The sequence below is a fragment of the Puma concolor genome, chromosome A2 (genome assembly GCF_028749965.1).
Source record: "Puma concolor isolate L17-30 chromosome A2, mPumCon1.1.hap2, whole genome shotgun sequence".
Lineage (NCBI taxonomy): Eukaryota > Metazoa > Chordata > Mammalia > Carnivora > Felidae > Puma > Puma concolor.
Genome location: NC_141668.1, coordinates 169,190,619 through 169,216,566, shown reverse-complemented (window position 1 = coordinate 169,216,566; position 25,948 = coordinate 169,190,619). Strand labels below are relative to the sequence as shown.

The 25,948-nt window shown below is 58.4% G+C and overlaps 2 protein-coding genes, 1 long non-coding RNA gene and 1 pseudogene across 8 annotated transcripts; 2 read left to right on the top strand and 2 right to left on the bottom strand.

Moving 5' to 3' along the window:
• Positions 1-703: 703 nt before the first annotated feature.
• FSD1 (fibronectin type III and SPRY domain containing 1) lies at positions 704-12,413 on the top strand. Of its 2 annotated transcripts, XM_086699452.1 has the most exons (14): positions 719-826; positions 1,044-1,188; positions 1,757-1,852; positions 2,067-2,198; positions 2,971-3,072; positions 3,863-3,885; positions 4,063-4,184; positions 5,052-5,261; positions 8,414-8,512; positions 9,529-9,688; positions 10,270-10,349; positions 11,559-11,810; positions 11,912-12,000; positions 12,111-12,413. In XM_086699452.1, the coding sequence occupies exons 3-14, from the start codon at positions 1,835-1,837 to the stop codon at positions 12,219-12,221; spliced, it is 1,398 nt and encodes a 465-aa protein (XP_086555578.1). In that variant the 5' UTR covers positions 719-826; positions 1,044-1,188; positions 1,757-1,834; the 3' UTR covers positions 12,222-12,413. The 2 variants fall into 2 exon arrangements, with proteins under 2 accessions (XP_086555577.1, XP_086555578.1); XM_086699451.1 differs by lacking the exon at positions 1,044-1,188 and having other exon boundaries at positions 704-826.
• LOC112853084 (U6 spliceosomal RNA) lies at positions 6,930-7,027 on the bottom strand (annotated as a pseudogene).
• Positions 12,414-12,622: 209 nt separating the features above from the next.
• STAP2 (signal transducing adaptor family member 2) lies at positions 12,623-20,882 on the bottom strand. Of its 3 annotated transcripts, XM_086699457.1 has the most exons (14): positions 20,501-20,882; positions 18,385-18,465; positions 18,165-18,236; positions 17,892-18,014; positions 16,873-16,929; positions 16,288-16,388; positions 15,957-16,091; positions 14,807-14,876; positions 14,610-14,712; positions 14,412-14,486; positions 13,324-13,479; positions 13,136-13,237; positions 12,984-13,058; positions 12,623-12,756 (listed from the first exon to the last, which is right to left on the bottom strand). In XM_086699457.1, the coding sequence occupies exons 2-14, from the start codon at positions 18,433-18,435 to the stop codon at positions 12,668-12,670; spliced, it is 1,209 nt and encodes a 402-aa protein (XP_086555583.1). In that variant the 5' UTR covers positions 18,436-18,465; positions 20,501-20,882; the 3' UTR covers positions 12,623-12,667. The 3 variants fall into 3 exon arrangements, with proteins under 3 accessions (XP_086555583.1, XP_086555582.1, XP_086555584.1); XM_086699456.1 differs by lacking the exon at positions 18,385-18,465 and having other exon boundaries at positions 20,501-20,881; XM_086699458.1 differs by lacking the exons at positions 12,984-13,058; positions 18,385-18,465 and having other exon boundaries at positions 20,501-20,880.
• Positions 15,950-24,447, top strand: LOC147583867 (uncharacterized). Of its 3 annotated transcripts, XR_015248583.1 has the most exons (5): positions 15,950-17,096; positions 17,767-17,862; positions 23,108-23,211; positions 23,770-23,909; positions 24,154-24,447. It is a non-coding gene; the product is annotated as an uncharacterized LOC147583867 (long non-coding RNA). The 3 variants fall into 3 exon arrangements; XR_015248581.1 differs by having other exon boundaries at positions 15,958-17,862; positions 24,154-24,292; XR_015248582.1 differs by lacking the exons at positions 15,950-17,096; positions 17,767-17,862 and adding an exon at positions 20,179-20,463 and having other exon boundaries at positions 24,154-24,292.
• Positions 24,448-25,948: the final 1,501 nt, after the last annotated feature.

The window sequence follows — 25,948 nt, the reverse complement described above, 5'->3', positions numbered from 1 at the left end:
GGCGGCGGCCGCACTCTGACCACACTGTCGTAGCAGATACACACAGTGTCCCAGCCTCCCTTGGACTTTCTCAAACTCTACCCTTCCCCCCACCCTCTGCTGAGAGGCAATGCTGGAGATCCTGGGGAGATCTGGCCCCGGGCTGGCCGGGAAGACCAAGGTGGACACAGACATTCTTGGCCTTGTGGATTCCGGTCAGGCAGAGAGGCTGCTGGAGGCGGAGATGCGCGATGCCGGGGCTTTGCGGGATGTATAGGAGTTCGGCTATTTTTCTCGGAGAGAGAAAGAAGGCATTGGAAGGAGACCATCCTCTTGGACCTTGGCTTTCCAGCGGACGCAAGGAGCGTGAGCATTGAGGGGCCAGATCTCGCGGGAGGGGTGGGTGTGGCCTTCCAGTTTGAGGAGCAGCCACGAAATCGCGTGGGTGCCCGAGTGCGGAGACTGAGGCACTACAGGGACGAAGGATGGGCTCGAGGTCACCACCCGGGTGGTCGAACCCAGGCAACCTCCTTCCCAGTCCCGGGCTCTCGCCAGCTCCGTCATCGCGACCGGCGTCGGCCCCAGGCTCTGGGGGGTCCCCGGCTCTCAGCGACCCCAGCGCAGGACTACGTTTCCCAGGCTGCCGCGGGGGGCGCGCCTGCGCGCTGCGGCCAGTGATGGAGCGCTGACGGGGGGCGCGGCGGCGGCGGCGGCGGCGGCGGCGGGGAGGGCTCGGCGGGCCATTGGCTCGTGGTCGCGGCAAAGGCGGCTTGAGGACCAGAAGAGCGAGCGGGGCCCGCGGGCCGGGCCGGGGACGACTTGGGCCGCGGCCATGGAGGACCAGAGGGTAGGAGCGGGGCGGGGCGGGGCGGGGCGGGGGTGGACCAGGGGAGGGGACCAGGTGCTGCCGCAGCGCCCCCCACCCCCACCCCCGCAGCTGCTCTGCGGCCGAGGCCCCACCCCCGCCGCCACCCCGCCGGGATCCAGCCCCCCAATGCGGGACCCAGCACCCCACCACCCCCCCGCCGTCGCCCCGACCTCTCATCATCTTGGCCCGGGTCCAGGCGCATCCCCTCCAAGCCCCCCACCGGCGCCCAGCATCCCAGCCCCAGCCTGACCCATCCCCCACGCCTTCCATGCGGACTGCGGACCAGGTGTCCGGTCTCTGCCCCGCCCCGCCCCTGAGGACGCTGCTCCGGCTCCGCACAGGTGATCCCACCGATCCCGCACCCCCAGAAGAGGGACCAGGAGGGGGTCCCTCCCGTGGGAGGCCTGGTTCGGGGCTCCAGGCCCCAGCGGGATCCTCCCACGCGGCTTCTCTTCTCTCCGTCCCCTCCCCCAGACCTCCCTGCCCCGCTCCCCAGTTGCCTGGGCCCTCTGGCCCCGCGTTCCCAGGTTCCTCCTTTCTTCTTCCCGATCCCTGTTCCCAAGGTGGCCCCTCACCCCAGATCACGCCCCGCCCTCAGGTTGAAGGCTTTGTGCCGAGGCCGACCTGGCTCCGGCCCAGGGTCGGCGCCTTCCCCAGAGGCTCTTTTTGAGCCTCAGTTTCCTCCCCTGTCAAATGGGCATGTGCCAGGCGAGGGGAGGTGGGGCCAGAGCTTCGCCCAGGGCCTGCCTCACGGCGGTGCCCAAGCTCACTGGCACGGTGGCTCCCACATCTCCTGGATCCCAGGAAGGCGGAGTGGGGAGCCCCAGGTTTGCGGGGGGGGGGGGGGGATGCCGGGCCTGGCCGAGGGGCTTACCGGCTTTGGCGTGTGCCTGCTTCGGGTGGGGGCAGGAGGCTCTGCGGAAGATCATCACCACGCTGGCTGTGAAGAATGAAGAGATTCAAAGCTTCATCTACTCCCTCAAGCAAATGCTGCTGAACGTGGAGGTGAGGAAGTCCCCTCTGCAGGAGGCACGGAAGGAGGTGGGGAGTTCGTGGGCCAGAAGGGCTGGGGGGTGGGGCAGCCACAGGAGTTAGCCAACCTGTTGCTGCCGATGCCCGTCGGACTGTGCCCGGCTGCCGCGTCCAGGCCTCCGTGTCCCCGTCTGAGCCTGGGCTTTGGCCGATCCTGGCCGTCCTGACCCCACAACCTCTTCCCAAGGCCAACTCCACCAAGGTACAGGAAGACCTGGAGGCAGAGTTCCAGTCCCTCTTCTCCCTCTTGGAGGAGCTGAAGGAGGGCATGTTGATGAAGATCAAGCAGGACCGTGCCAGCCGCACCTACGAGCTGCAGGTGGGGCGGGGGGGGGGGGGCGCTCCGGACCGTCACCCAGACCCTACCCCCCCCCCCCCCCACTGCACCCCTCAGACTCAGCAGAGCCCGGCTGGCCTCAGGGTCTCCCTCCACACCTGCTCCTCCTCCCACACCGCCTCTTGGAGGTGCCCCCGAGTGTCTCCCGGATCCAGAACAGACACCCCAGTGGCCTTGGCCTCACCTCCTCTGTTTCCTGGCCTCTTCTCTGCCCCTTCCCTGGCCGTGATCCCTGTACCCACCTGCTCCCCCTCTCGGTCCCTGCTCCCACCCCCACCCCCTTCTCCTTCACCACATCCACGTCTGGCTGTTCCTCCCCTCCTGTCCACACCCAACGCCTCTGATTTCTCAGCCCTTCCCACCGGTCCCCAGATCCGACAGCATCGCCTCTTGCCAACCCCCCCACCCCTGCCACGTACAGCCCCTAGGGGGTCTAGGACTCTCACTGAGGCACCGGGGCTGCATCAGAACCTCCCGGACAACTCCCTAACATCCCAGATTTCCCAGCGTGGAAGAAGTTGGGGCCCCAAGGCTCAGGTGGGGTCTGGGCGTGTGAGTTTTCAAGAAAGGGATTCCCCAGGTGATTCTGCTGTGCTGCCGGGAGTGAGCCCCGATTTCCCTGCAGCCTTCCCACCCCCGCAACCTGGAGTTGGAGAAAGGTGCGGTGTCCCCAATCCCACAAAGTGGGGGAGACCGCGAGGGTTTGACGCAGTGGGGTGAGGTGTCTCTTCCCTCGATGCCATGCCACTCGTAGAACCAGCTGGCTGCCTGCACGCGGGCCCTGGAGAGCTCAGAGGAGCTTCTGGAGACGGCCAACCAGACCCTGCAGGCCACGGACAGTGAGGACTTCCCTCAGGTGGGCGCCTCAGAAGCCATACTGGTAGGACTACAAGCTAAAATATAGGACACGCGGTTAAATTTGCATTTCAGATCAACCATGAGTGACTTTTTAGTATAAGTGTGGCCCGGGCAGCATTCAGAAGTATGTCCCAAAGAACACATGGGACATACTTATACTAAAAAATTCTTCGCGGTTGAAGGCGCCTGGGGGGCTCAGTGGGTTGAGCATCCAACTCTTAATTTCGGCTCAGGTCATGATCTCCCGGTTTGTGGGTTCAAGCCCCACATCGGGCTCTGTGCTGAGAGGGCAGAGCCTACTTTGGATTCTCTCTCTCCCTTTCTCTCTGCCCCTCCCCTGCTTGTGCTCTGTCTCTCCCTCCTCTCTCAAAATAAATAAACTGGAAAAAAATTTGTTTAACTTATTTGTGGTTGATCTGAAATTTAAATTTAATAATGAATAATTTTTGAATATAATATATCCCATGAAATATTTAGTATATGTCCCAAATATTGAATGGGGCCCATTTATACTAAAAAATCATTTTGTTTATCTGAAACGCAGAGGTAACTGAGCACCCTGCATTTTTATCTGCCAAATTGGCCAGCTGTATATACTGGGCACTGGGGGTGGGGGTAGGAGCCTGTCTTTGCCCCCTATCCCTTAGGGGCACAGCCAAGTGTTTCTGCCCCAGTGGTGGGGGACTTTGCCAAATGGCCCACTCTGGGCCTCAGTCTTCCTGTCTGTGTAGTGACTTTCTGATTCAATGAAGACAACACTTTGAATTTTATTCCGTCCCTTTTTCTAGGCTGCCAAGCAAATCAAAGATGGGTAAGATGCCGGGATCTGGTTCCCACCCCAGTGCCCTGTCCCTGGTGTGAAGGTGGGGTCCCTTGGCCCAGCGCACTGAACCAGAACAAAGGGGACTGGGTCTCCCGCGCGCGCTTCAGAGGCCTGGGCCCTTTTGAGATGCCTGCCGGCAGGCTGCCTCTATCTTCCTCCCTGCAGTGTGACGATGGCGCCTGCCTTCCGGCTGTCATTGAAGGCCAAGGTCAGCGACAACATGAGTCACCTCATGGTGGACTTTGCACAGGAGCGCAGGATGCTACAGGCACTCAAGTTCCTACCTGGTGAGAGGGGAACTTTCTCCCGGCCTGGATTTCAGGGAAATGGCCCAGGAGTCTAGGGTAGCCTGAGAAAGGCTGGGGTAAACCTGGCGTTGAAATCCCGAAGGCACCGCTCCTGGAGGTAGAGCCCTGAGGATACCCTGCCTGTGTGGGTGGGGCCACGAGGAGGCCTGCCCCTGGGGGTGGGGCCTTGAGGATACCCTGCCTGTGTGGGTGGGGCCACGAGGAGGCCCGCCCCTGTGGGTGGGGCCTTGAGGATATCCTGCCTGTGTGTGTGGGGCCATGAGGAGGCCCACCCCAGGAGGTGGGGCCATGAGTATATCCGGCCTGTGTGGGTGGGGCCACGAGGAGGCCCGCCCCTGGGAGTGGAGCCACGAGGATACCCTGCCTGTGTGTGTGGGGCCATGAGGAGGCCCGCCCCTGTGGGTGGGGCCTTGAGGATATCCTGCCTGTGTGGGTGGGGCCACGAGGAGGCCCGCCCCAGGAGGTGGGGCCACGAGGATAGCCTGCCTGTGTGGATGGGGCCACGAGGAAGCCCGCTCCTGGTGGCCCAGTCCTGGAAAGCCCTACCCACCTCCCATGAAGGCCATGCCCCTATGAGAGAATTCTAGAAATTATCCTGAAATGGTGGTATTCTGAGAAGGCCCAGGTCTTTGTCGGTTGAACCCTGAGGAAGCTCTTCCCCACCACCCCACTCTGGTGAAACCCTGTGGAAGCTCCACCCCCCAGGCCCCAGTGCCCGGAGGGGCCCCGCTCCCAAGGTTGGGCTCCAGAGGAGGCCCCCAAGAAGGCCTAAATTGCGGGTGAGGTTTCTGTAAGATCGCCCTTGCAGGCAAAGGACCTGAGCCCCCCTCCCCCCGTCCTGGACAGTGCCCAGCGCCCCTGTGATTGACCTGGCCGAGTCCCTGGTGGCAGACAACTGCGTGACCTTGGTGTGGCGCATGCCGGACGAGGACAGCAAGATCGACCACTACGTGCTCGAGTACAGGCGGACCAACTTCGAGGGCCCGCCCCGCCTCAAGGAGGAGCAGCCGTGGATGGTCATCGAGGGCATCCGGCAGACGGAGTACACCCTGACCGGTAAGCAGCTCAGCCCTGCTGCTGACACCCACCCCGCCCCCTACCCCCAGCCCCGTTGGGCTCAGCCCCCTCCGGGCTCCGTTTCCCCATCAACTGGGGGCCCCGCTGGGCTGATCAGGAGTAACGAAGTGATAATAATAAAAACGATGTTGATGGCAGGCACCGCGCCGTTTCTGGAGGGCTTACTATGTGCTAAATGTTTGCCCCACACGTAACGAACAACGGACACGCGTCTCACCGCCAGTTTACGGATGAGAGGACTGAGGCCCGGGGAGGCAAGGCGTTCCCCATCGGCGTCTCACGTCTCCTATGCAGCGTTCATTCATTCATTTCCGGGTATTGAGCGCCTGCCGGTGGTGCCCTTGCCCTAGTGAGCAAGACTGGCGACAGTCCCGCCCTGGAGCTGGCATCCTCCCAGTGTTGGGGGATTTCCTTGGCAGTCGTCAGAAAGCAGAAAGCGTGGGGATTCCCCCCAGCCGGAAGGGGAGTGTCTCCAGAAGGGTAAATCGGGGGTCCCTGATGACATTCAGCAGCCGTCTGCGCCGGAGGAAATCCTCAGTGGCGGGGAGAGCCGTGCCCACAAGATAACTGTCGCTACAGCTCTTGGGCTGTAATCAGCCTGTTCTTTATCTGTAATTAGCATGCATGGTTACTAATGAGCATGCTAATTGCAGGAAAGAAAAGCCAGCAGCCAGGAAAAGGGCCTGAGAAGCTACTGGTTTATTATCCTTTGCGTGGGAATCAAAACAAACATATCCCACTCCCCCCACCCCCCACCCCCAGGCTTTGTTTTTATTTTATTTATTTTATTTTTTTAAACACTTATTTATTCTGGAGAGACACAGAGAGGCAGCGTGTAAGTGGGGGAGGGGCAGGAGACGCAGAACCCGAAGCAGGATCCGCCAGTAGCCGCTTCCGTAACTGTAGCTCCATATCTAAACCAAGGAACAGACAGGAGCCTCGTGGGTCCGCGTTTCGCTGGCGTTACGTGCCTTCGTCCGTGTGCGCACGCGCGTGTGTACGCCCGTATGCGGTTTCGTCCCGTGTGCAAGTTCAGGTACCGGCCACCACGGTCAGCGTGGAGGTCTGTCGCATCCCAGGCTTCCTGATGCGTCACCCCCTCGCCACCCCCCTCTTGTTGCCTTTTGCAACATTCCTAGTGAGTGCGTTCCGCAGGGCAGGACGTTGAATCCACTGAAAGGCGTGTGATGTCGATAGGGACGAATGCTCTCATCTAGGCAACGAACCCGTGTCATTTGTCGTCTCCGTTGCTTGGACAAATCGGGAGGGGTTTGGTTTAGCGTTTGGTACGTACATGCCTCGACTCATCGCGTCCTCATGTGAACCCTGCTTGGGATTTGGCATTGCGATTGCCAGTTTGCAGAGTAGGAAACTGAGGCACACAGTGAGTCCAGACCGCCCATAGGCACGTCGGTTCCAGGTTTCAGAAGCTGATCCTTCTGGTTGGTAATTAATCTCTGCTCTGGGGCAGTAGGTGGTGTTGCTGAGTAATGTACTGGGCTCTCAGGGAAGGGGATCCGGACAAGGGGGAGACAGTCTGGGTGGGCATCTGGAAGAGGTGGCAGCCAGGCTGAGGCCCGACAGAGGAGGGGAGGGTGGAGAAGAGTCTTCTAGGCAGAACAGCCTGATCTAGGGCTCAGAGGCCAGAGCGCTGAGCCTTTTATGTCCGAATTTGCATGCCACCCTTCTGCAGGGGCCATGCTAGCGTTCTCTATATCGTTCCAATTTTATGTTATTTTTCTAAAGCTTATTTATTTTGAGACAGAGAGCTCAGGCAAGTGGGGGAGGGGCAGAGAGAGAGAGAGAGAGAGAGAGAGAGAGAGAGAGGGAGGGAGACACAGAACCCCAAGCAGGCTCCACGCTGCCGGTGCAGAGCCCGACGCGGGGCTCGATCTCACGCACGGTGAGATCATGACCTGAGCCGAGGTCAGGAGTCAGCTGTTGCACCAATTGAGCCACCCAGGCGTCCCTGGGTGATTCCAATTTTAGTCTACATGCTGCTGAAGCGAGCACTGCGAACCTTTGTGTCCGAAACTAAGTTAGGTTTGCGGACAGAACAACATCTGTGGGGAGAAGTGAGATGAAGCTATGGGAGGTTTTAGAGCAGGGGGCGCTGAGTACTGTTTTGGACGATCAGAGGACGGGCATCCCAGGGGGAACACTCAAGAGGCAACTGGGCATGTGGTCTGAGCTAGGGGTTGGGCAGTGGGTGCTCTGGTGGACGGATGGTGTCTGAAGTGCAAGAAGGGGACAGGGGCACGGTGACACGAATAAGAGCCCCAGACAGAGTCACCCTGACATTTAAGGGTGTTGAGGATGGAAGTGCCTGCAAAGAAGACCTAGGGAGAACAAACAGAGGGGGGGAGCCAAGAGACGGCAGTGCCGTGGCTGCCAGGGAGAGAATGTTCCAGGATGGAAGGAGTGGTCAGCCAGGAGGTCCTGCGAGGTGGGGGACCGACAAAGGCCAGAGGAGGGAGAGTGAGCGAGGCAGCAGAGAAGGGGTGAGGGTGTAGACAGCTCTCCAAAGAGGTTTAGCTTGAGGGGAAGGACAACTGGGTAGCTGCTTTTTATTTTTGAAGACTGGAAGAAACGAACCCAAAAAGAAAGAAAGAAAGCGGGGGACATATCCTAGAAGTAGGGAATATCTTTAAGTAACCAGGCATGGGGAGATCGAGGGGTTCCAGCAAATCAAATGGCTCGTTCGCCTTTGTTCCCTGCCTTTGTTGCGTGTGGATGCGACATTCTGAAGGAGGCTTGCCAAATGCACTGACAGATTTTCCCTAGAGGAGCTTCCTCCCTGCTGGCCAGCCTCAGACAGTAACTCTGTTCCCTATAATACCAGCCCAAAGTCCCAGGGAAGTTTCTGATTGGCCAGTTTGGGTCATGTGCCCATTCCTGAGCCAGTCGCTGTTACTGTGTCCCTAAGCATCCTGATTGGCCAATCTGGATTGGAGGCGGAGCCAAGTACCCATAGTACCACAGGTAAATGAGGGCAAGGATGGTGTCTCAGGGATAAGATGTCGTTTGCAAGGTGCTCCTTAGAATGAGTACTGGGACTACCGTGGGACACAGGGACCTGTAGCCTTTTGCTCAAAGTGCACGCCACGTTGAGATCCCTCTGTTGCTCCTAGGTCTCAAGTTTGACATGAAATACATGAATTTCCGTGTGAAGGCCTGTAATAAGGCAGTTGCAGGCGAGTTCTCCGAGTCGGTGACCCTGGAGACACCAGGTGACTGGTTCCCACCCCTACCCTGGCTGTGACTCCATAACCCCTCACCCTGGGGCCCCAGGTACTGGTGTGTAATAAGCATCTTCTTTCAACATTTATTTATTTTTGGGACAGAGAGAGACAGAGCATGAAGGGGGGAGGGGCAGAGAGAGAGGGAGACACAGAATCGGAAACAGGCTCCAGGCTCCGAGCCATCAGCCCAGAGCCTGACGCGGGGCTCGAACTCACGGACCGCGAGATCGTGACCTGGCTGAAGTCGGACGCTTAACCGACTGCGCCACCCAGGCGCCCCTGTAATAAGCATCTTCTAATCAGGGCTCAGTGACTCTTTTTGCTCTGGCTGCTAGGAAGCTCGGAGCTTAGTCCCCAGTAGCTTCCTTAACCTGAGTGTCTAATATACACCTGCCATGGTTTTTTGCTTTTGCACTTGAGCCCATTATACTGGATGGGTTTTATACTCTCTCTCTCTTTCACACACACGCACACACACACACACACACACACACACACACACCCTCCCTCTCTCTTTTTCTCTCCTAAAAACTAGATAAGCGCTCTTAGAATTGGGGATGGGATATCAGTAGTGAAGCCCGCGCTTACTCTCCTGCAGCAACACCTTTGTGTGCTCTGCGAGGAGGACTTTCTAGAGTCTAGCCTAACTGTCGTGCTATAGCCCGGGCCCCTTCCTGTGACTACCCTCCAGCAGAAGCACCACCAGTGCTCTGAAAATGGCTCCAGACCTAGGGGACCCTCAGGCAACAAGCCCTCAGCCTTCACTCCCTTGGCCCTCGGCTCTGCCCCGTCTGTCTTTCTTGGCGTCCTGCTGCCTGTCGCTCTGTATCCGTCTGTCTCTGAGCCCGGCAACCTCTCTCGTTTTCTCTGTCTTAGTCCCTGCTGTCGCTCTCTGCTCTCCGTCCCTGTCACATGGTTTGTCTTGGTCACTGTCTGTCTCTCTGTCTCTCTGTGTCTCTCCGGGTTTCCCCATCTCTGTGACTCCCACGTCTGCCCGGCCCCAGCGTTCATGTTCCGCCTGGACGCGTCCACATCTCACCAGAACCTGCGAGTGGATGATCTCTCCGTGGAGTGGGACGCCATGGGCGGGAAGGTGCAGGACATCAAGGCCCGCGAGAAGGACGGCAAGGGGCGCACGGCGTCTCCCGTCAACTCCCCCGCCAGGTAGCCTTCCCCCTGGCCCCCCTGGCCTCCCTGAGTTTCTGGTGGAGGAGATCACACGGGGCAGGGAGACCCAGAGCCCAGCGTGGTCAAGGCTGGGGTGGAAGGAGGGAGCCCGAGAAGGGAGAGGAGATTTGTTTTTATAATGTGTATTTATTTTCGGGGCAGGGGGGGAGGGGAGTGCGTGCAAGTAGGGGAGGGGCAGAGAGAGAGGGAGACAAAGGGTCTGAAGCGGGCTCTGCGCGGACAGCAGACGCGGGGCTGGATCTCATGAACCGTGAGATCACGACCTGAACCGGAGTCAGATGCGTAACCGACTAGCCCAGGCGCCCCAAGAAGAGAGTTTTAACTGGGTTTTGACAGTTGAGTAGTTTTCCAGACGAGGAAGGGCTATCTGGGCGTGTTCTGGAAGGAGGGGCCCAGTGAGTGAAAAGAACCAAGTCCTGGGAAGGACTGACAGGAAGACCGCGGCGGCCGGAGCGGGGGGGGGGGGGGGGGGGGGGGGGGGGGGGGGGGGGCGGCCAGGGAAACCCTCCTGTGGGGACAGTAAGGGCTGCGCTGAGCCTTCTCCCTGTCACTCACAGAGGCGTGCCGTCTCCCAAGAGGATGCCCTCCGGTCGTGGGGGCCGGGATCGCTTCACGGCCGAGTCCTACACGGTGCTGGGTAAGGAGGGGCAAAGACAGGAGGGCAGAGGGGACACTCTGGGCAGGGCCCTGATGGTGGGGGGTGGGGGGTGGAGAGAACTCCTTTGGTTGGGGAAACTGAGGCAGCCACCAACAAAGCTTCCTGGGAATGGTTCCAATAATGTGGTGCTGGGGGAATTGAGGACTGGCGGGGGGGAGGGGGAGGGGGTGGGCTTACTGGGGGTGGGGGGGCAGAACTTGTAGAGGCTGTGGCCTGGAGGTCGGCCAGGGGGCGTCCTGGGGTCTGTGGAGTAGCTGGAAAGAATGGTCACCTACGGGGCAGCCGGGTTTGTGGGGGAGCCAGAGACAGTCGCTGGTGTGGGAGACAGCTAGTGATGGAGTGAATGGGGCCCACGGAGGAACCAGGGTTCAGGGGGATCGTCGCTGTCCAGAAGGGGGCTCCCAGAAGAGGCTGGGGGGTGCAGGAGTCAGTGCGGTCAGCAGTACCTGGGCAGGGGCGGGGTTAGAGAGTAGCCGCGTCCTGGGGATAAGCTAAGACCTGAGGAGAAGCTGGGGTTCTGTGGAGGAGCTGGGTTTCCCCCGAAAGCACCTGAGATTGGCGAGAGGTGGGGTCCGGGGAGGAAGCAGGGCAAGGGGTGGGGGTTCTGCAGAGTGGCTGACACCTGAGAGGGGGCTACGGGGCCTCTGGGAAGAAAGAGCCTGGTTGTGGTTGGGAAAGTAGCTGAGGTCGGGGAGGAGCTGAGACGGGGGCAGGAGAGGATGTGCAGTCGGGCCTGGAAGAAGTCGGCCTCCACCAGGGGCTGGGGGTCCGGGGAGACCCTAGATTCACAGAGCAGTAGGAGAGGGGCCCGGCACGCCGGCGAGACTCTGCGCTCCGGTGGGATTCGAGGCCCGTGGGAACACTTGGGAGTCCGCCAGGCGCAAGGGTTTGGGGGTGATCTAGTGTCGGAGAGAACTGAGGACCGAGGGGTGTCTGAACACGGGGAGGAATTGTTTGCTTTGGAGGAAGCTTCTAAGGCCCGGAAGTATCTGGAACCGGTAGCCTGGACCGGCAGAGAAGCGAAAGGATTAGCTGAGGCTTGGCGAGTATCCGGGCTCTCGGAGCATCTAGAGGAGGCGGATGAGGCCCGGGGACGGCCCGGAAGCCGTAGCCGAGGACTGAGGAGTACCCAGGTGGCCGCCCCCTGGCGCAAGGCCACCCGGGACCCGACTCCACCCCGCCCCACAGGGGACACGCTGATCGACGGCGGGGAGCATTACTGGGAGGTGCGCTTCGAGCCGGACAGCAAGGCGTTCGGCGTGGGGGTGGCGTACCGCAGCCTGGGCCGCTTCGAGCAGCTGGGCAAGACGGCCGCGTCCTGGTGCCTGCACGTCAACAACTGGTTGCAGGCCAGCTTCACCGCCAAGCACGCCAACAAGGCCAAGGTGCTGGACGCCCCCGTGCCCGACTGCCTGGGCGTGCACTGTGACTTCCACCAAGGTGACCCCCGCGCCCCGGGCCGCGTCTCTAGCCGCCTCTCCCCGTCCCGCCTCTGCCACGATCCCCTTATCGGTCCCCCTGTCGCTCTGCCTCCGTCCCAGGCCTCCTGTCCTTCTACAACGCCCGGACCAAACAGCTGCTGCACACTTTCAAGGCCAAGTTCACACAGCCACTGCTGCCCGCTTTCACGGTGAGAACCCTTCCGTGGAGGGGATGGCGGGGGGGGGGGGGGGGGGCGGGGTGCCGCCGGGTGCCGGCTTTGCTCCTGAGCCCGACTGCCCCCCTCCCCCTGTGCCCCAGGTGTGGTGCGGTAGTTTCCAGGTGACGACCGGCCTGCAGGTCCCCAGCTCCGTGCGCTGCCTGCAGAAGCGGGGCAGTGCCACCAGCAGCTCTAACACTAGCCTCACCTAGGCCCCTGGACCACCCACCCCGCCCGGCTGATCCAGAGGGGGGCCCTCCCAGGCCTCGGTTGTTTCAGCCAGCACCCTCTCCTCTCTTGCTGCTTGGAGCCTTAACTCCTGCGGGGGACACCACTGGGGAGCGGCGGGCCCCGGGGCGGGCCCTCCTCCCCACCTCGCGTCCTAATAAAGGTCAATCACTGGCCAGGCCGTGCTGATGGTTCTTTGGGGCTGGGTGGCACTGAGTGTGCCCCAAACCTTTCTGGACCTCGGTTTTCCTGGCTGTAAAGTGGGCTTCTCTTATAGGGCCGGGCGGCAGGTTTTGCTAAGAGGGGCCAGCTGTGGGCAGACGTCTACCAGACCCCCACTGCCTCCCGCCACCCCCCCCCCCAGGCCAGACGCAGAGGCCCTGGGGTCACTTGAGCTTTTATTCTGGGAGGAGGGGTCCGCCTCTCTGGCTCACAGGTCCCCAGCGTGTCTGGCCGAGTGCTCCAGCGCCCGTCTCCTCCGCAGTTTCTCTTCCAGCTCGGCGGTCAAATCCGCCAGGCCTGGTGGGGGGGGCGGGGGGACTTCAGCCGCATCAGGGGTCCCCAGCCCACGCTGTCCCCCCACCCCACCCGCAGAATCTGTGGGCCCCGTGAAAAATGAAAATCTATTCAAAAGCCTTGAGGGGTTTCAAGACCGCACAGCGTTAAGCCAAGCGTGGGGCCCTTCGGAGTGTGGGTCCCGCGTGACAGCACGGGTCACCGGCCGCACGGACCCCCAAACGCCTCACCTGTCGTGGGAGAGAAAGCCTGCGCTGAGTTGCCCGCCAGTTTCTTGGCCAGGCCGCCGTTGAGGCCTTGGGGCTCTGGAGGAGGGGGCAGAGGAGGGACTGAGGCCGGCTCTCCACCGGACAAGGGAAGAGCTTGGGGGCGGGACCCCTACCTGGCTTGGGCGCAACGGGTGGCTTTGGCAGCTTTGGAGGCTTTGCCTGAACCTTTGCCACCTTCTTGGGCTTCCAGATGACCGGCCGACTAGGGGAAGGCACTGCGTGGACAAAGGTGTGGCACGTCACGTCACGTCTACCTTTCAGCCTCCTCCCCTGTCCCCGTCTCCCCCCCGCCCCCACCTACCGTCCCCGTTCATGTAGGTGGCGGCTGGGGTGTGTGCGATGGGGATCACGTAGTTCTCATCCTCGTTCGGGAGTGGGGTGAGCTTGTTCGGGCTCGACACGGGTGTGACGGGCACGGGAGGCAGCTGCCTGGGGCCACCCGAGGGGGGTGCAGGACCTGGTGAGAAACGCAGTTGCCAGATTCACGCGTGTGACCCTGTGCGTGCGTGGTTCTTACACACGCTCACCCAGGAGTCGGTGTCTGTGTCCCTGTGTCGCATAATCTGGCACACCGAGTGAATTTGCATAGTTGAATACAGGCAGAGGGTTTGTACGCGCACCTGAATGCGTGGATACGTGCCTGACACCGTGAGGGTGCTAGTATTTGTCTATGTTAGCGTGTGCACCCACGTGCCTATACGTGTCCAAATTTGTGCTCGCCAGTGAGCATTCGTGTCCACACACGTGATTGTGGCTTAAGGTATGTGTATGTGTGCCACACGGGACGGTAATCGTGTGACACGAGTACTCGTGCCATGTGCGGAGCCCTTGTCCGTGCACGTGTCTGCACGTGAGCTGCTTGTGCAGGTGGACGCAATTCGTATTTGTGAGTGTTCACGTGTGTATGTGTGCACATTCATGCCCACTGTGCACAAGGGGCCCCCAGCGTCTGCTCAGCCCAGAGGCCTTCCTAGCATCTTCTTCCCACCTTGTAAACGGGATCCCCCCCCCCCCACCCCTTTCTCAATAGCCACCCCGGTTCCCATCTCTGGGTAGATGTCGCTCCAGGTGAACCCTCCGTCCCCCTCCATTGCCCATCTCAACCTACTGAAATCCTTTGAGGCCTTAAGCAAACACCGCCTCCTCCAGGAAGCCTCCCCCCCTTTCTCTCCCCAACTCTAGGCACCGCTGTCTTCAGCCCCAGGTTCAACCCCACAGGGCTGGAAGTGTGTCCAGCTCTGTCCCCCCTTCCACAACCCGGAGGGCAGGGTCTGGGTAACTTCTGGGTCCTTGTAACTCTGGGTCCAAGACTGGACACGGGCGGCGCCATGTGGGTCCCAGGTCTCTCTGCACTATGGCCCAGCGGTGGCTGCAGGGCGGGGGCATCACCTGGGCCTCGGGACGCGGGGGCCTCGCGTGCCACCCACACACTCTCGCCGTTCTCGTTATCCGCCTCCATGTAGCCTGGAACAGAGAGTGGTCCTAGAGGAGGCGCGGCGGCTGGGGGTTGATCCAGGGGTGCCCCGTGGGGGCAGGGGAGGGAGAGGCACGTACTGGGTTCCCGGAGCTCCCTGAGGCCGCACTCACCTAGCACCTTCTCATAGTCCTCGTCTGGCAGGAAGGGCACCAGCGATTTCTTGGTGCGTGTCACGAAATAGTTGACCACTGCGTCGAGTGAGTCGCAGGAGAACTGGAGGCGGGTAGAGGTCGCAGTCAGGGCTGCTGGGGAAGGGGCGCAGACCCCCCCCCCCCCGCGTTTTCCAGTACCCCAGCCCAACGCTCACCGGCTCCTCCACGTCGATCACATACTTGGGGCCCTCGTGCTTCACCTTGTAGTGCCGGACCACCGACGACCTGCCCAGGAAGTGGTGAGTGAGGAGGCTGGCGCAGGCCCAGGAGGAACCCGCCCCTCGTCCTGGCTCCCCGCCCCCACGGAGGGGCTAACCTGGTCCTCCGCACAGTGACCGTGCCCCGACCTGGCGTGACTCTCCCGGGAGAATCAGGCCCTCTACTGACTGCAACACCCCCGCCCCCCAGGAAGACCCCGCCGCTGTCTTGGCACTGCACCTAAGGAGGGCCACGCCCTGATGGCTCCACCCCGGGAGGCCCCGCCCCTCCTCTGGCCCCGCCCCGTGGATTCTAACTCCGCCTTCGATGTGGAGGGCCACTCCCTGATGGCTCCACCTCCGTGAGGCCCCGCCCGTGGGTTCTAACTCCGCCTTCGATGTGGCCCTACCCTTCACCTGGCTATCCCAAAGAATGATTTATTTATTTATTTTTTTAAATTTTTTTTCAACGTTTTTTATTTATTTTTGGGACAGAGAGAGACAGAGCATGAACGGGGGAGGGGCAGAGAGAGAGGGAGACACAGAATCGGAAACAGGCTCCAGGCTCCGAGCCATCAGCCCAGAGCCCGACGCGGGGCTCGAACTCACGGACCGCGAGATCGTGACCTGGCTGAAGTCGGACGCTTAACCGACTGCGCCACCCAGGCGCCCCCCAAAGAAGGATTTAGGGCCAGGCTCTGATCCGTCCCCAAAGTGGACCTCCAAAGCCTGATTCAACCACCCTGGTTCAAGGGGAAGACCGGCCTATGACTCCACCCACAAGTCCTGACTCCGCCCAAAGGGCTGGTCACCACCCATGGATTTGATTTCTTCCTTGCTCCGGAGGTCCAGACCCGGCCCCGATTCCGCCCCGAAGAGCCCATCCTCACCCAAAGGTCTGACCTCATCTATAGAGTCCCGCCCCCGCCTCCGGATCTAACCGCTCCCCCCAAGGGGTCCTCCGTCCGGCCCTTGGCTCCGCCCCCAGACGTGGACCCCACCCCCATTCCGGGAGGGGCCGGCCTCGGGATCCCACGCCCCCCAGAACTCTGGCCCCGCCCCCCGGAGACCGCGTTCCTCCGCCCATCCCGGCGCCGCGCATGCGCACCCATTGAGCGTCTGGCGGGTGGTGACCGACACGCCGCCCGTTCCGTCCCCGCTGGGCCGCAGCAGCAGGTTTCCGCACTCGGGGTAGCGCTCCAGGAGCAGCTGCGCCTCCAGCCGGCTCACCTTCAGGAAGCAGCTGGGGCGGACACGTCCCTCACTCCGCGCAGGTCCCGCCCCTGGGGCGGGCCACACCCTCCCGCGGAGCCCCGCCCCCGGCACGTGGACCTTGTCCCGGAAGACGGGATTCCCCGCAGACCCCGCCGGCCGCCGCTCGGGCCCCGCGCCTCCGCCCGCCGCGGTCCCGGGGCTGCGCGGCCGGGCGGGGCACTCACGAGGGCACCTCGAGCGCGCGGCGCGCCTCCTCTTTGGCCAGGGCCTCGGCCATCATGTACAGGTGTCCGGGCAGCAGGGTCAGGTTGGACGGGATGCGGAGCTGAGGGGAGATGAGGCACCCGAGGGCGCCTGGACGTCAGGGCACGGGCGGCTGGTGCCCGCGTCACCGAGGGGACACCCTGAGGTCGGGGTGCGGGCCCAGGCAGCCAGGATGGGAACCCGGGCCTGGGGGCTCCAGAGCGACCCTGCGCCTCCTCAGGGCAGGGGTGAAGAGACTTCAGGGAGGGGAAGGACAGATCAGATGCTCGAATGTAGGCTCTCAAAACTCCACAGGCTGCGGGGCCAGACAGGGGACAAAGGACTAAAGCAGAGATCAGGAATGTTGACAAAAACTCCTGGCTCTTAAATAATGGCAGATCACTTTCACAGTTTTAACACTGTTGGCAAAAACAGAAGCCGTTTGCGGGCTGCGTTGGGCTCAGAGGCCGCCAGCGTGAGACCCGTGTAGGAGACTCTGGGGGCCTGGTTGAGGACTGTGGCGTCGAGGGAGAAAAGAGGGTCCCCGAGGAGGCACCCAGTCTTACCTCTACCACCGTCAGGATGAAGCCTTTCCACATCTCCCGAGACTCCAGGCTCTCTACCTGCGGAGGGACAGAAAAAGAGCCCATGGCGATGAGCCTCGGTCAATTCATCTGTGAAATGGGAACGAGGAATAATAGCCACTGTTTTCCAAGGGTTCTTCTGAAGATTAAACGAGTTGGGACCCGGGTTACTTCAGGATGTCTGGACATCATAAGTCCTCAGGAAAGTGGGATAGAATTCTTTAATGTTACTACGTCAAGTTTGAAAACAATACAAATCAGATCCTGTATCTCCAATGCTCTAAACCCTCCCCGGGCTCCCGTCTGCTTTGGGGTAAAAGCCAAGTCCTCCCTAGGGCCCACAAAGCCCTGCACCCCACGACCTGTCCCCTCCCTGCCCTCCTCCCTCCGTCTCTCCCCCTCCCTCCCTCTGCCCAGCAGCCTCCTGCTCCTCCCCCCTCCCCCCTCCTCTTCTTCCTCTTCTTCCTCCCGGCTCTTCAGACACACAAGAGCCTTTGCACAGGTATCTACGTGCCGGTTCCCTCACCTGCGGGTCTCGGTGAGGCTTTCCCCGGTCGCCCTGTTTAACATGGTAACACTGAGCGCGCTCTGTCCTTGCCCTAGCACTGTTTCCAAGCGTCTCCTGCCGTCTGCCCCTCCAGATATGTTTTACGCACTTGTATTGTGTACTGTGTGCCTCCCCCGCTCCACTGCAAACTCCACAACGGTGACGAGTTTTAACTGTCCTGTTCACTGCAACCAGGAGACTGTCTGGCACGCGGGAGGCGCTCGATAACCTTAGCTGCAAGGTTGAACGAGGGCGGGGGGAGGGGGGGTTCCATCCTTGCGGCTCGCGTGCTGTTCTGGCTCCTCTCTACGTACTGTCCCATTTTGCAGGCGAAGAACCCAAGGCCTAGAGAAGTCAAGTGACTCGGCCAGTGTTGCCAACCCAGCGGTAGCCTCCGTGCGACTCCTTGCTAGTGTGTGTTAGTGGTAAGTGTGACAAGGAGGGAGGGGCCTACCTTGAACTTGATCTCCTGGTTCCGGAGGACCAGGCTGAAATGGATGCCTGGGTCTCGGGAGCTTCCCCAGGGTGGGTCATCTGTGAGCTTCACAAGTGCCGTTAGGTCTAACTTCTCCACGTGCTGGGGATCCGGAAGCAGGGGTCTGAGCGCCAGGCTTGTGGCTCCCCAGGCCCTCTGGCTTGGCCGAAACACCCGCCCTCTATGCTTGGTCCCTGAGGTCAAAGGAGGGGGGCGGGGAGGCGGGGGCGACCAGTTCATTCCCCTCCTTACCTGGGAGTCCCGATTGCTATTATAGAAATAGAGAGTGCAACCCTTGAGGCCTGCCCAGAATTTCTTGTAATCCTGGGGACCAAAGGTAGAGAAAGAGAAGGAGGTGAGAAGGGAAATCCGGGTACCTCCATGGCACCCACTCCTGCCTCAGGACCTTTGCACTGGCTGTTTCCTCTGCCTGGAGACTCTTTCCCCAGATCATCACAGTTTCCTTCATCACCTGCTTTGGGTCTTTGAACGAACGTTGCCTTCTCTGGGAGGCCCTCCCCATCCATGGCCCAACTTATGGGGATCTGTTGTTCTTTGAGAAAGGACCAAAGAAGCCTCCTTGATGGAATGGGGAATGCAGAGCAGCGCCCCGCCTCCGCCCCGCCCCTGGCCAGTGTACAGAGGTAGGAGATCCAGGAGTAAGTTGAACTAACCGTCCACCCACCCACCCACCCACCCATCTGTGTACCCATTTTGACACACATACACCCCCTTCTCCTTGTCCACCCCATAAATATTTATTGGGATCTCCTGTGGGCCTGAGTCTGCGGTCTCAGAATTTCACAAGGTTCTGGACTCTAGAAGTTATTGCCGATTCAGGATTTGCCCCCAGGATTCTGAATTATAAATGTCCTAACTCTCTGGTGGTCCAAGGGGGCTGATACAGCCCAGATGGTAAGAGAATGGGATTGTTTGGTTTTTTTCCAGCAAATATTCCCTGAACATCTACTCTGCACCCAGTTCTGTTGAAGAGGCAAAATACCACCTGGGACATGGCTTCCGTTTCTAAATAGGTTGTCTTCCAGAAGAATATAGAAAAGCATAGATACTCGGGCACCTGGGGGGGCTCAGTTGGTTGAGCGTCCAACCTCAGCTCAGGTCACGATCTCACAGTTCGTGGGTTCGAGCCCCGCGTCGGGCTCTGCGCTGACAGCTCCTCGGAGCCTGGAGCCTGCTTCCGATTCTGTGCCTCCCTCCTCTCTCTCTCTGCCCCTCCCCCACTCACACACTGTCTGTCTCTCAAAAATATATAAACGTTTAAAAACTAAAAAGAAAGCATAGATACTAAATCTTCCAGGGAAGAGTAATCAGTACCCCGAAAGGGACAAACCCTAGGCCTTGAGATCTGGAGAAAGGCCCTTCAACTGGGAAATCCGGGAAGACTTCCGGGAGGAGGGGGTACTTTCATTAGTCCGTAATGATGAGGATAGTTTTCATATTGATGCCCAGTAGTCATCATCAGTCCACCTGTCCATCTGTCCATCTGCCTGCCCATCCATCTGTTCATCCACTTATCTACCCACCCACCCATCCGTCTCTATGTCTGTCCAACCATCGACATATCCATCCATCCACCTACCCATCTGTCTGTAGATACATTTAACTGACATTTACTGAGGACTTACCATGTGCTCGGCCCTGGGAGCAGAGCAGTAAGTGATTAAACTCAGCAGGTCAGACCTGCTTTGTCGTGTACCCACTATACGCCATTGCACAAGGTATTTAAGCTCTCCGTGCCTCAGTTTCCCCACCCATGAAATGGCGATAAAGAGGAACCTACCGCAGAGGCCGCTGAAAGAATTGGGTGAGTTAATACCAGTGAACGGTGCTTGCGGAGTCAGGACCCCAGACCCCTTCTCCAGTAACCATGGTTACGGCCCTACTATACCCATTGTGTAATAGAGAAAACCAAGGCACAACGATGGAGAGTCCCTTGCACAAGGCCTGGGAGTCAGGAAGACGTGGGGACCCCTGTGGCCTAGATGGTGTGTAGGCCTGAGGGGGGCGGTGGGGGGTGGGCACTTGGAGGCACAAGGAAAGGAGGAGGGGACCGCAATCTGCAGTGGCGGTGGGGGTGGCCAGGGAACTCAGTGGGTGGGTGTTTGGGGTTGTAGCAGAAGATGAGACAAGTGTGGGGGGTGGGGCGCCTCAGGGCAGGAGGGACTGGGCTTGCATCCGTCTCTGGTCCTGCCAGATGCGGCCCCCTCAGCTACCTCTCCTGGCCTTGACCCCCCCACCCCCGCAGCTGAGGCTCAGGGTTAGTGTGGGGCTGGGACCTGGGAGCCAGAAGGTTTTCCACTTCCTGGGGGAAGTCCCTGATCTGTTTGTATCCAAGAGAAAGAGAAGAGAGACCAAGAGGGAGACAGAGGGAGGCAGACAGGCAGGGAGAGACACAGAGAAAGAGATAAACCAGAGTCAGAGACAGGCAGAGGGTGGGCAGAACCTTTTCCAGCACCCCCAGCAGGCGCCCGGCCCCAGCCACTACCCACCCCGCCCCCTCGGCCAGGTGTGAAGATCCAGGCTCAGAGAGGTGAGTGCAGCCACCTAGGAGCCCAGCAGTGCCTTACCCGGTCACAGGGTCCCTTCTTCTCCAGAAAGTTCTCGTAGTAGTGTGAAGGTAGAGCGCCTTTGGGTTTGGGGACCCGGGGTGGGCTTAGGGCTGAGGCCATGGTGGCCCGGGTCTTTGGCCTTGGCCTCTCCCCGGGGTGGGTGCCCCAGCTGGGCCAGGAAGCAGAGAAACCGGTTCCAGGGGAATTTTCTCTTCTGTCAGCTCCCCAGCTCCCTCCCCTGCCAGGTGCTGGGCGGGTGCTGGGCCAGGCAGGTCCTAGGGAAATCCCAGCCTCTCTGGTCTCCCCAAGAAGTCTGGGAGGCCCGCTGGAGTTGGGGAGGAGGGAGCCACCGGGAGGCTCTCAGTGCTGAGCGGGGACTGGGCAGAGGGCGCACCGGGAGGAGGGACCTGCCTAAGCAAAGGTCTGGATGTGAGAAAGGGAGGAGCCTGGTGCCCGCGTGGCAGTGCGTGTGTCCAGAGAGGACACAACAGGGACATCGCATGAAGGTCTGCGTGCCCCTTAAGCTGCCTGCCTGCTATACCAATCTTCCCTAAATCTACAAAAAAAAAAATCTTGCTGGGATTTTGATAGGAATCGCACCTGTGTGTCACTGGGAGCAGACAGGAGATGTCAACTCTGACAAGAGTCAACTGAGCCACCAACTGCTGAGCCACCCAGGCGTCTCCATTTTTTAAAAAAATTTATCTAAGGGGCGCCTTAATATCTATTAAGGGGCGCCTGGGTGGCTCAGTCTGTTAAGCGTCCGACTTCAGCTCAGGCATTGATCTCGCGGTCCGTGAGTTCGAGCCCCGCGTCGGGCTCTGGGCTGATGGCTCAGAGCCTGGAGCCTGCTTCCGATTCTGTCTCCCTCTCTCCTGCCCCTCCCCCCACATGCTCTGCCTCTGAAAAACGAATAAACCTTAAAAAAAAATTTAAAAGGTTTTATTTAAGGGGCTCTTGGCTGGTTCAGTGGGACGTGTACGAGGAGACTCTTGATCTTGGGGTCATGCGATTGAGCCCCACGTTGGGAGGTAGACTGTACTTAAAAAAGTGTATTTATGGGCGCCTGGGTGGCTCAGTCGGTTAACCTTTGGACTTAGGCTCAGGTCAGGATCTCACAGCTCCTGAGTTCCAGCCCTGCGTCTGGCTCTCTGCTCTCAGCACAGAGCCCGCCTTGGATCGCTTAGGATCCTCTGTCTCCCCTCCCTCTTTGCCCCTGCCCCCCTCCCCCAAATAAACATTTTAAAAAATCTTTGAAGCTTTTATTTAAATTTCAGTAATGTTAGTTTCAGGTGTACAATATAGTTATTCAACACTGCCTTCCATACAACACCCAGTGCTCATCAGGGCAAGTGCAGTCCTTCGTCCCCATCACCTATCTCACCCAACCCCCCCCCCCACCTCTCCTCTGGTAACCAGCTGTTTGTTCTCTGTAGTTAAGAGTCCCTTCCCTCCCCTCCCCTCCCCTTCTTTCCCCTTCATTCTTTTCTTCCTCTGTCCCTCTTTTTTCCTTTCTTTTTTCTTTTGAGAGAGAGCATGTGTGAGCAGGGGAGGGGCAGAGAGGGGGAGAGAGAGAGAGAGAGAGACTATCCCATTGTCACCCTGGAGCCCGACTCCACCCGGGGCTCGAAGTCACACACCTCGAAATCATGAACTGAGCCAAAAATAAGACTCAGATGCTTAACCAACTGAACCACCCAGGCGAACCGAAGTCTGTTTCTTAAGGGGCGCCTGGGTGACTCTGTTGGTTGAAGTGTCCAACCTCGGCTCAGGTCATGATCTCAAGGTTCGTGAGTCTGAGCCCCGCACTGGGCTCTCTGCGGTCAGTGCCGAGTCCGCCTCAGATCATCTGTCCCCCTCTCCGCCTCTCCCCCGCTCGCTCACTCTCTCAAAAATAAATAACATTAAAAAAATTTTTTATTTTTTTTATTTTTAAAAATTTTTTTTTCAACGTTTATTTATTTTTGGGACACAGAGAGACAGAGCATGAACGGGGGAGGGGCAGAGAGAGAGGGAGACATAGAATCGGAAACAGGCTCCAGGCTCTGAGCCATCAGCCCAGAGCCCGACGCGGGGCTCGAACTCACGGACCGCGAGATCGTGACCTGGCTGAAGTCGGCCGCTTAACCGACTGCGCCACCCAGGCGCCCCCAAAAAAAATTTTTTTTTTTTTTTTTTTTAAGGCGTCCGTTTCTTGGTTTGCCTCTCTCTCTCTCAGCGTCATCCATGAGGGTTGGAAACAACTTCCAAATTCCCGGTACTATTAATAGTTTGCCCTCTTCCCATGAGCCACCAGAAGTATACAATGATAATGGAAATGTTTGGAATAGTACGAGAATTACCAAAACGAGACACAAAGTCAGCAAATGCTGTTGGAAAAGCGGTGCCGTTTGATGTGGGGTTTTCGCAAACCTTCGATTTGTTAAAAAAAAAAAAAAAAAGGCACTATTTGTGAAGCAGAATAAAGTAAAGCTCCTTAGAACGAGGTATTCCTGTTCGCATCTTGGCATTTTCTAGGAAGGCCATCCTATCATCTGCAAACAGGGCGAGTTTTATTTCTTCCTTTCCAATCGGTATGCCTGTCATTTCCTTTTCTTGCCTTATTGCACTGGCTGGAATTTCCAGGACTGCGTTGGATACGGGTGGCGAGCGTGAACATCCTTGCCCTGTTCCCTCTGTTACGGGGAAAGCGTCTAGTCTTTCCGCATCGAGTACAATGTTAACTGCAGGTGAGTTGCTTTCCATCTGTTTCTAGTTTGCTGAGAGTTTTTACCATGCATGGGTGTTGAGTTTTGTCCAATGCCTTTTCTGTATCAGTTGAAATGATCTTGTCGGAGACCTTTCTTCCTTAGTTTGCGCGTTAGTTTCCTGTGGCTTCTCTGACAAATTACCTCAAGTGTGGAGGCTTAAAACGACACAAATGTATTTCGTGGATCTCACAGAACCGAAATCAAGGGGTTGCCAGAGATGCATTCTTTTCAGGAGGCTCAGAAGATGACTCGATTTCCCTGCCTTTTCCAGTTTCTAGAAGCTTCTTGGGTTCCTTGACTCATGGTCCCCTTTCTCCATCTCCAAAACCAGCAAATACAGGCAGAATCCTTACATCACATCACTCCGAATTTCTTCTGTTGTGACTACTGTCATCTGCTTTTAAGGACCCCTGTGATGGCATCTCCCCCACCCAGCTAATCCAGGCTAATTTCTTTATTTTCAAGGCAGTTGATTAGAAATTTAAGTTCCATCTGCACCTTAAATCCCCTTTGCCATGTAATCTAACATATTTACAGGTCCTGAGGATTAGAATGTGAACATCTTTAGGGAACCGTTATTCCACGACCACCGCCTGTTAAATATGATGGCTAACATTGATTGATTCCTGAATACTGAACCCGCTATGCATCCCTGGAGTAAACCCCACTCAGTCATGGTGTGTAATTCTTTTTATATATGGCCAAATTCTACTTCCTAATATTTTGTTAGCGATTTTTTGTGTGTGTGCGTGCCTGTAATCATGAGGAATACGGTCTGTCGTTTTCTTTCTTTTTAAAATGTTTTTGTATCGTCCTTATCTGGTGTTGGTTTCAGGGTAATGCTAGCTTCATAAAGTGAATTGGGGGGGGGGTGCGCGCCTGGGTGGCTCAGTCGCCTAAGTGTCTGACTCTTAATTTCAGCTTGCCCTGAGAAGGGATCTGCGCTGACAGTGTGGAGCCTGCTTGGGATTCTCTTTTCTCTCTCTCACTCTCTTCTCCTCCCCCGCTTACGCACGCACTCTCTCTCTCTCAAAAAAAAAATTAAATGAATTGGAAAATGTTCCCTCCTCTTCAAGCTTCTGGAAGACATTTTTTAAAAAGTGGTGTTAATTCTTTGAATCTTTGGTACAATTCTCCATGTGGGCACGGAGATTTATTTTTGAGGAGTCTTAAAATTACAAATTTAATTTCCTTGATCATTATAGGGCAGCCTGGACTTTATACACATAGCAAAAAATAGCCTTTGCAATCCACTCAAGAGCCGTGTGACTTGGCAATCTTTTCATCTGATGAACTAATAAAGTTAATAACAATGCCTGCCATAAAGGGATGCCATAGGGGCACCTGGGTGGCTCAGTTAGTTGAGTGTCTGATTTCGGCTGGGGTCATGCTCCCGGCGTCCTGGGATAGAGCCCTGCATCAGGCTCCACACTGGGCGTGGAACCTGCTTGGGATTCTGTCTCTCTCTGCCTCTCCTCGACTAGTGCTCACACTTGCTCTCTCCCTCAAAAATGAGTATTTTTAAAAAATTAAATTTAGTTAAAAAATTTTTCAAAAGGGGGCGCCATAAATGGTTAATAAGGTCACAGCAGTTTGTTTTAATTGTATTTATCAAAGGCCATGGGAGCCATAGAAGGATTTGGAGTAGGGGAGGGAGGTGGTCACAGTTGCATTTTGGTAAGATCCCTCTGGGGCCAGTGTGGAAGGTGGATGAGGTGGAGGCTGTGTATAGAGGTCTGAGGCTCAAGGTGATGACCAGGGCCCAGCTGGGAGGAGGAGGTCCGGTCCAGGATTTGGGGAACAGAGTCAAAGGAACGTGGGCAAGGACATGGGGGACTAAACTGAGGTCAAGAGTCCAGGGCTGCTGGGGAATGCCCAGTTGGTGGCTGGACCTGCGGTGGGGGGTGTCTGTGTGGGGAAACTGCAGCAGGAGGCGTGGGCTTGACAAAAAAAAGAGTATTAATTCCCATTTGTCCAACTCTTAATTCTTGTGATGCCCCATTCGTTAACAACCTTGAGGGAGTCATCATGATCGTCCCCATGGTGAAACAGAGACGCGGAGCCACTTGGCCAAAGTCACAGGGCTGGGATGTGGTGGACCAGGATCTGGAGCCAGGTCCGTTGATTGCAGACCACCGTCCCGTAACATCCCCCCCGCCCCCCCCCCAACGTCCCGTCCCCGCTTCCAAACTGGGCGGAGTACACCGGTCCGGGGTTGAGCCGAGCCCGTAACTCCCAGCAGTTTCGGAAAGGCCCCATCCCCGGCTTGCAGCCCTGCCAGGGCCTGGGGACTCCTAGTCCTGGGAGGTGCCGCTGCGCCTCAGAGCAAAGGTCTTGCTTGGGCCAGGGGCCAGGGACAAAGGACTGCACTGAAACCGACCCGCGAACACCCAACTCGGCTCCGCCTCCGAGAGCCCGGCGCGAGGAGGCGTGGGAAGTCGGGGGGCGCGCCAGCCTGAGGGCACGTTCTGACCCGGGATCTGATTGGCTGGCACAGGACCAAACTCTACGACTGAATGGATACGTGAGGCCCGGGGGCTCCTGTGATTGGCCGAGGGCTACGCGTTTGGCGGAAGCAGCGGTTTAACATTGATTGGCTGGAGGGAATCCCACGACTGCTGCCTATTGGTTGAAGTTTAAATGACCCTCCTATAATTGGTTGTTGGGCTCCGCTTGGGCCCAACCGTGGAATCGGCCCAGGGGAATGGGAGTTAAC

What these genes read in the sequence shown, in the direction of transcription:
- FSD1 (XM_086699451.1), top strand. An exon ending in GACGGAGTACACCCTGACCG is followed by an intron (nt 5,262 to 8,413) that starts GTAAGCAGCTCA and finishes TGTTGCTCCTAG; the next exon opens with GTCTCAAGTTTGACATGAAA. An exon ending in CCCGTCAACTCCCCCGCCAG is followed by an intron (nt 9,689 to 10,269) that starts GTAGCCTTCCCC and finishes TGTCACTCACAG; the next exon opens with AGGCGTGCCGTCTCCCAAGA.
- STAP2 (XM_086699456.1), bottom strand. Translation starts at nt 20,602, where the DNA reads ATGGCCTCAGCCCTAAGCCCACCCCGGGTCCCCAAACCCAAAGGCGCT. An exon ending in ATAGCAATCGGGACTCCCAG is followed by an intron (nt 18,015 to 18,164) that starts GTAAGGAGGGGA and finishes CCGGATCCCCAG; the next exon opens with CACGTGGAGAAGTTAGACCT. An exon ending in ACCAGGAGATCAAGTTCAAG is followed by an intron (nt 16,930 to 17,891) that starts GTAGGCCCCTCC and finishes GTCCCTCCGCAG; the next exon opens with GTAGAGAGCCTGGAGTCTCG.